Here is an 8,670-nt window from a genome sequence, read left to right as displayed (position 1 = left end):
GCGCACCGATATGTGCCGACTAGGGTAAACTGTGTACAGAGAATGACGCACCTAGTATGTCATTAATGTTTTGTAAATTGACACTCAGAAAAAACTGTTAATCATGCTTATGTCGTCTGCCACCAGCGCTGTTCTTGATTCTTGTGCTAGCTCTGGTGCAAAAATAGCTGGAAATCTGTATTTTTCTCTCTCGTTGCAAGGAAAGACTAGTCCAATATACGGGCCTCGCTCTGAGTGGACGTGCCGGCTGTCCCGCCGAGTGTACATACTTGATTGCGGTTCCAAATCGACGAGCCGTCATCAAGCCTCACTTGATTGATGCGAAGTGATGCGATGACAGTATATAGGTGGCTGAATTGAAAGCCCGACATATGCTTCAAAATATTCTCGAATTCTGCACGAGCAAGTAGCAAATGTCTTTAATAATAATAATATAATAATGATAAAATCAAAGGACTGGATGTTGCTGGGATAGATGACTCCCAACTATTCAGTTGTACGTTATCTCGTGAGGACATGTATTAAAATTAAAATTAAATATTAAAACGTAAAAGTGTGCCGAGGTTGACTTAAATTTCAGCCTTTGATTGTCCCACCAATCCAAGATGTGAAGGGACGGCTGTTCACTTGTGCTTCACATTCAAATTTCTAGGCACGCCCCAGGATGGGTGCGATTTCATCACTCCATATCCATTTGTTGGCTGCCCACTTGACCCCATGTTTAACAGCGCAAGAACCATGAAGACTGCGGTCATCCAGATCGCCATTCGGGAGCAAGGAATAGAAGATAATCACGCTTCCTTCCTTCGGTGGACAGCGAAGCGCGCCCTTCATACGTTCGCAGTGGCGGCTGTCGTAGGAGATTTCCCCGCCGTTGTGAAGAGGAAATATCGTTTCACCGCCTTGCAATACGTCACTCAAATACCAAAGGACTGTAGCCATACGGTTTCTTTTCCCATTATCGATGAGCTTGAGCGTGTCGGGGTCCCTCGCGTACAAGCGACGGTCGAAGAAATCATGGTGGGCATCGTAACGCTGCGTGGACTCGTATCTCAACACTTGCACGTCTTCCTGGTGCGAGACAGGCTGCCGAGTGAGTCCCGCCACCCGGCGGTCGACTGATTGAATGCGGGCATGGTGCTTGGAAGCAAGGAAGTGCGTGGAGCTCGTCCGCCAGTCCGTGGCCGCCTTGCCCTTGTCGTGGTCCATGAGCTTCACCCCCGACTGTCGCATGTGGGGCTCAGCGACATCCCGAATGTAAGTGCATTCCTCGGGAAGCAAGAAATTCTCGACAGAGAAGACAAGAGGTGACATAGAGAGGGTCTGCATCTTCACGGACCCTAGGCGGTCCAACGCCGTCACCTGCGTGACGTATCCTTCACGGACACCTGGCCAAATAAATCTTCCACCCTCGTAGAGCAGCACATCGTTGGCTCCTTCCTGTAGGTCTAGCAGGCTGTCAATGGCGATACCTTGAGGCGAGAACATGCTCCAAGGCTTCTGTGTGTTGGGTGTCTCTTTGTCCCGTGGGCCTTCTCCATTGCGGCGACCGACAGGCGCTAACCCTAGACGGTCTCCAAGCAGTGTGCGCAAACCTTGGAAGTCATTCATCGAAGCGATAACTTCTCTTCTGGTGTGATTCTGGCCATCCATAAACATGGTGGCATATAAACCTGTTGGGCTACCCGTTTAATTTTGTTAGAGGCACGCATGCGAAGAAATGATACTTGATTACTCGTACAGATTATATGACATTACTTATGTGCCCCTGATGGAATACGCAATTAAGTGGTACGTACGTGTGTTGGATGCAACCCAGGTGCATCCCGTGCACTGGCTCGTCGGCGAATAGGGTAGAGATGCTGCAACCAGCCAAGGATGGGCCCGACACCGTAGAGTTTTGCTCGGTTCGAAAAGCCGAATCATGCGGGTATACAGTAGAGAGGATACGTTCGTAGGAATCCAGAGGCTTTGCAGCCTCGTTGCGCCAAAAATAGCCCGCCAAATAACTTGCAAGGGCACCGAGGGTCCCCACCACAATGATCGCCAGGCTACCGTGCAAGTTCTTGACCCATTCGCTTTTTTTGGTTCCTATTAACCTATGTTGCAGGATATTCCTGCTCGCAGCAGCTCCTTTGACGTCCTTACATGAATTCATTTTATTGATTTCATTGGTATCCTTATTAACTGAGCGTGTTGATTTCATCATGGGCGCGACCTGTGTGATATGTGTCCCGTTTCATGAGAGGCTTGGAAGTAGCACGAGCTCACAATGAGAGTACATAGCAAGACAACTCAGCATCACATTCAATGTATGTGAATACACGATCCGTCAACCTCTAGCGGCAATTGAATCGCACAGACCTATTTGGACACCCCGTCTCCCGCTCCGTTTGCCAGCTTTCTCCTCGATGGGCCCACCTCCCCGCGTTCCCGCCCCTGAGGAGCCGTGTTCCCTTTTCCATCACAATGATCGCGTCAGCTGTCAGCCTTTCTCGCTCATGATCGTGGGGCAAGGAGCCTTTCGATACCACCTCACGATTCCCTTTTGTTCGATTTTTTAAAGAGCACAACCTACGTAAACATATCTACAGGTATGTGGAAGCAAGTCTTACTATTTGTGACACTGTTTAGCCAAGCTGCTGGGTTTCTTCCGGGACATTCCAGGTACGACGGAGAAGATCTGAGCGTAGCCTTGCATCAAGTATGAGTGGAACACGAGACATGATGTATGCTTTGGCCGGTCACATTTTAATGTGCCCCGAATAGCGGGTAGAGAATCTTTCTTCAAGTGTCGCCCCTTCGCCGTTGTTTTCGAGATGTGCTCATCACAGTAATTGTATCACTCCAAACCTGTGTGTGTCGCCTTGAACAGTCAGCATGCTATGTCGTTGTAAATTGCCATCACATCTTCAATTCTAGCTAATCATGGCATTCAAGATGCTAAGTTACTTGAGTCTTTGAAGGCTTTAACTCCTCTGGCTGGACCCACTCCCTCATAATCTCGCAGGATCTCGGTCACGCGAAGCAGCATTAGGAGCCGATATGCGCGAAAGGCTTTGGCAATGGAATTTGTCGATGTTATGCTCCAAAAACCTATGGGGATTGTATTGGAAGAAAATGATCCGAAGCTGCAAGGCGTGTATGTGAAAAGTTTGAGCCAAGGAGGAGCAGCGGCGGCAAGCGGTAAGATCCAGGCAGGGGACCACCTTGTGTCCGTGCAAGGCGAAATGGTGACCGGCAAGGACTTGGACGCCGTGCTTTCCACAGTGGGGAATGCCCCATCTGAGAGTGTGCAAATGAGATTCTACCGGGGTGCTCTTGGTGACCTCATCAATCCGCAAGTTTGGTTCGACATCGACATCGGGGGCGAGCGAGCAGGACGAATCACGTGCAGGCTGCGCAAGGATGTAGTACCCAAGACGGCTGGTACGTCTTCCATGAAAATTAATAGCTCGTTGGCCCCCTCTATCAAAATGCCTTTGCGACTCGCATATTCCATGTCATAGCGTATCCAACAACGTAAGTCACAAATTCTCTAATGGGGCGTTCTTCTTCATTCCATCCTTTCAGAGAATTTTAGAGCTCTGTGTACGGGTGAGAAGGGTTTTGGATACAAGAACTCCGCATTCCATCGTGTGATTCCAGGATTCATGTGCCAAGGTGGTGACTTCACGAGCGGGGACGGGCGGGGTGGAAAATCCATTTACGGTGCGAAATTCGACGACGAAAATTTTGAGCTCACGCATGACGGCCCCGGCATCCTCTCGATGGCCAACGCGGGACCCAATACAAATGGCTCGCAATTTTTCCTCTGCACTGTTGAGACCCCCTGGCTCGATGGTAAGCACGTGGTGTTCGGACAGGTCACTGAGGGGCTGGACATCCTGAAGAAGATCGAGGCGGTAGGCAGCCAAGTGGGCAAGACCTCCGTGCCCGTCATGATCGCCGACTGCGGCCAGCTTTCTTAAGCGTACAGGCCTTCTCGGGGGATTGTGGAAGGATTATGGAAGCGCGCGCAACGGCATTGTATCTCCTTTCCATGAGAGGAAGAGCCTCTTTTCAGAGCGTTGTGAGAAACAAAAAAATATCTATCTTTTCTAGAAAAAAATCCGTTTCCTTTTTTTTGGATGTAATCGATTTCCGCCAGAGAAATAAAAATTTGCGTACAAAAATGATCAATAATTATAAAGATTACATCTTCCATTTTCTTCTTCACATTGCTTTGTCAGCCGAGACCCCGTTGTCGCTTATTTTCCACTTTTTCTTCTCCCTCTCATTTTCTTTCTTTGACCTGGGTCCCGCACATTCGCTTGCGGGCCGTCATGACTTTCCACTGTAAGTCTTGACGGTGCATATTCTTTGCCCTCTTTCACTTCTACTCCCTCCTGCCTCTTCCTCTTTTTTCTCCGATTCTTGTCTATATTCGTTGAATCGCTTCCTATACCCAACGCTCCCTCTGTGGTGCATCCAACTGCTGATCCGGCCAAGGCTGACCAAACAGAGGATCGAGATGAGCTAATTTCCTCAGTAAATTTGGAGACACCATCCTTGCGCTTGACGCCGAGAATAGCTTGCATGTCTTTTGTACCATACTTTTTAATATTTTTGCTTTGCAAAAGCTTGGGATGCCGCAACAGCATCGAGGCCGTGCCACCTTGATTGGGACAACCGGAAGCTTCTCTCCTCGGGCTTCTTTTTTTTTTTCTTTTGAGCGGTACTTCTTGACGCTTGTAGGTTTCGTTAAGCTTGGAGAGAACGCTGTCAAATGTTGCCGATGCCTCTGTCCAACCCGCATTTCCCGTCTCATCTCGAACGCTGCCTAGGCCAGCACTATCTACCTTCTTAGCCACGGTCACATGCGTTGCGCAGCCTTGCAGCTCCTTGCCCAGGCCTTGACCGTCACTCCATCCCATCTTCATCATCATTTTGAACCCGAAGTTCTTTTTTTTACCTGCATAAGTTGAGCGATGTGCAAAAGCGAAGCGTCATAAAGCACAATCTAGATACGCCGTCACCAGTCTGAAGCGCTGAAACTCTTCGACCTCCATCCAAGACTGCTTACCATCAACCCAATGCTGATTTAGAGTATCTTGCATTGGCCCGACCAGAGACTTCAAATGTACTGCCGCGGTGTTCTCGGTTCTTTTTGCCATTTTCAGCGCCGCACAGTTTCACGAGCTCTCGACGAGACGGAAGCCAACGAAAGCAAACTCAGGTTAGATGTGGTGAGGGCGACCGAGACGCTCTCTTCTTTGATGACCGGGGGAAAGGAGGGGGCATCTACATGAGATAAAATGAAATGTCCTGCCACGAACGCTTTTGATACGCATGTGCGTATGTCAATTTTTTATCGTGAGGTGCAACGTTACGATGGCGAGTGATCGGAAAATTGAGAAGCCATGCGTGACCCACGGAGAACGAGTGCGTGATGGCCATGATGTGATGCAAGAAGCATGAAGTGTGGCACCTACACACCTAAATATTTCCTGCTACAGGTCAGCCATCGTCCCGTGTTCAGAATTCCGAGTCACATGTGTTACATGACGATTAGTTTGAGATTATAGTCAAGCACTGGAGCCTAAAGCGTGCCCTATGCGCTGATTTCTCCGCACATATCCACGAAAAATGCACACCAGTCACCAAAATATGTACAATGGACATATTGCACGTTATGAGATGCCACTGATAGATGGATGGCTGCTCTTACGACCATCAGGCAAGAGAACTCCGAAAATCCTGGGTATGCGGCCATATTAACCATCAGCAATCATATACAGGACCTTTTATAGGGGCCTGGCGCTATTACAAGGGAGTGTTGGCTCATCTGCACACATGGCGTCGCTCGAGTGAGTACGATCCTATCTTTTATCTACGCGCTGTTATCAGGTGGCAGGGCAGGCCTCGCTCTGCCTCAGATCGCCAAATGAAAGACTGAGTTAAAGGACTTCATGGGCGAGAGCTTGCGTTCAGCTGAATTCTACCGCAGCATTTTCTTGCTTTCATTTGCCAGAGTTTACATAATTGAATGACAATAATACCCAATTACGAAGCTGTGTTCTGTTGGAAGAATGTTGAAGGCTTGTAAATTTCTACAGGGATTGTGTAAATTTTTGGTAGTCTTGTCGATTTTGAAGCTCTTTTTTCAATCATCTCTTTGATTCGCTCAAAACCTTTCATGAGACCTGAGTTGTATGATTGCTCTATTCTCACTGATAGAAAGCCTAAGAAGTGACGTTAACGGCTTCAATGATGTTTTGTACGAATGCGCCTTCCACTCGCTAACCTCCTGCCGTTCCAGACGCTGATGCTACCTATTCTTCTGAACAGCAATGTCAAGGTACGATGTACTTCCATATAGACGAGATTATAACAAACCAAGCAATGCTGCGATACTCTACAGTCATGGGTAAAGTTTTAAAAAAAAAGTACTTACTTTTTTCATCGAGAAGGCATTCCTACCGCTCGTGAGGGACATAAATGTATGAGTGAAGGAAATCTACATCGTTCGAACAACATTAATTTGACGCTATGGTTGTTTACGAGGCAGGTTCACATGATCACATCTGTGATCATGCGCTAATTGGAAAGTGCTGATGGCCAAGGGGGGGAATTGAGGAGAATGACTTCCTCGATTCTCACCGCAAGCCGACATGCGGCCCCGACTTTCCATCCATAAGAGGAAAGAAATCATGTCATGGTGCAGCCTTTTCTCTCTAATTAAAATTTTGAATTTCAATACTTTCCTTTGTTTCTCGCGGATGCGTCGGTCAATGGTTTGAAACACCCGATACACCCATTATCAAAGCGATCAGAGCCATGCGTGCATACATGCCATTTTCCATTTGCCTGAAATAAGCGGCTCGTGGATCTTGGTCGACTCGGTCGTCAATCTCTCCAACGCGTGGGAGAGGGTGCATCAAGACTAGCGAGCTCTTACATAGTTGCATGGTTTGAGGCGTTACACGAAAGATGTCCTTCACTTTCTCGTAGTCCGCAGCCCTCGGGAATCGTTCTTTCTGTACCCTGGTCATGTAGAGCACATCCATGGTCGCGAGCACGTCTTCATCCAGCGTAAAGTACTCATGCTGTTGAATCCCACGGCTATCTACATATTTCTTCACTTCTTCCGGCATCGCCAAGGATTGGGGGCTCACATAGATCAGCCGGATGCCACTAAACAAACACAACAAGCGCGCAAAAGAATGCGCAGTGCGTCCATGTTTTAAATCTCCTACAAAGGCAACTGTCTTATTTCTTATCTCTCCGACCTCCAGCTTCACTGTGAGGAGGTCCAGCAGTGATTGCGTGGGATGTTCTCCTGTTCCATCGCCCGCGTTCAGAAGAGGTTTTGGGCAGGTCATTGCAGCCTCGCGCACGCTTCCCTGGACAGGATGCCGCAAGACCACAACGTCGCAATAGCATGCCATGGATCTCACGGTATCACTTAGAGTCTCTCCTTTTTGCGCGCTGGAGCTGGACTCATTCACGTGTATGCAACTTCCCCCAAGCCGTTGAAATGCCGCTTGGAAAGATGACGTCGTCCGTGTTGAGGGTTCGAAGAATATACTTCCTAAAACGCGTCCTTGCAACCGTAGATCGCCGCCATGAACTTTCACAAGCTCTTTCATAGCCTCCGCCTCACGTAGAAGTAGCTCCAATGCCGGTAAAGTAATCTGTGTAGCTGACAAGAAGTGCTGCCCAACCCAGGATTGTGGATCGCTACTGAACACAGTACAGTCGTCTCGAGTCATGGTCGAGGATGAGACGCTTTCTTTCAAGTATTGAGCACGGATGAATTAAAAGAAAAACGAGAACGTGAGGGATAAGATCATAAACTTTATGGCTCGCCTCGCCATATCACGCATCCGGGACTGCTCTTCGGATTAATCTCTCCGTGTCTGAGTTTTAAATGTAGATAGAAATGCTTTGGCGTACAGAGATGGAGGACGGACAACATGCGAACAAGCATGTGCCCGGTGTGTCTGACAGTGCAAGTGACCGGCCTGAGCATGTAGAGACGGTGATCTTGACGCCCCCGGGGAAATGGAAGGAGGTTATATGCTCGAGGCTGCCATAGCCTTTTAAGAAATCTTATGCTCTCACTATCAATTGGTTGCCATCAGGTCAACACCTACATTTACAGGCTACTTTTCATTTTTTGAGGCTCCACGTACGTAATTATCTCCTTCTTTTGCTGTCTGCTTCTATCAATCCTAATTGGAGCCGTGGTAAGTGCCTCATGTCGTGGGACTGTCATCGCGGTAAGCTAATTTATAGAATCAGGAGGGAAAAGCGGCGAGCTGCGATACTGCTGGCCACTTTGTACATGAATGACTGAATGACAAATCCTGCAACACGCAGGTTTAAATGCTTCGTCGGCTTCTACGTCCCTTTGTAAAGCAGATCCATCCAGACTTCCATCAGAATGTAAGCCCGGAGGGGTGTTTGGAATGTCATCTATGTCGTTTGATGGTGCGGGTGTACATGATGATGATGAAGATGATGATGAAGAAGAAAAAGATGATGATGATGATGATGATGGTTGTGGTGGCGAGCTTCGATGGCTTGCTATCAACAGAATCGTTAGGGTGACTTGTCAAATGAAAGGTGGGGGTTTGCAAGAATGTCTCTCGCTTGTTTGGAAGGAGGATATGGGCGCTCATCGGT

At 48.2% G+C, this 8,670-nt stretch overlaps 1 protein-coding gene across 1 annotated transcript; it reads right to left on the bottom strand.

The window, feature by feature from the left end:
- Nucleotides 1–6,720: 6,720 nt before the first annotated feature.
- PYRB (aspartate carbamoyltransferase catalytic subunit) lies at nt 6,721–7,778 on the bottom strand (the record flags this gene model as incomplete). The annotated part of the gene is made up of 1 exon (XM_005856258.1): nt 6,721–7,778. A coding segment is annotated over one exon (1,008 nt), but the record flags the coding sequence as incomplete, so codon positions are not given.
- Nucleotides 7,779–8,670: the final 892 nt, after the last annotated feature.

The sequence above is a fragment of the Nannochloropsis gaditana genome (genome assembly GCF_000240725.1).
Source record: "Nannochloropsis gaditana CCMP526 unplaced genomic scaffold scaffold015, whole genome shotgun sequence".
In the NCBI taxonomy this organism is placed as follows: Eukaryota; class Eustigmatophyceae; order Eustigmatales; family Monodopsidaceae; genus Microchloropsis; species Microchloropsis gaditana.
This window is presented reverse-complemented; position numbering and strand designations above follow the sequence as displayed.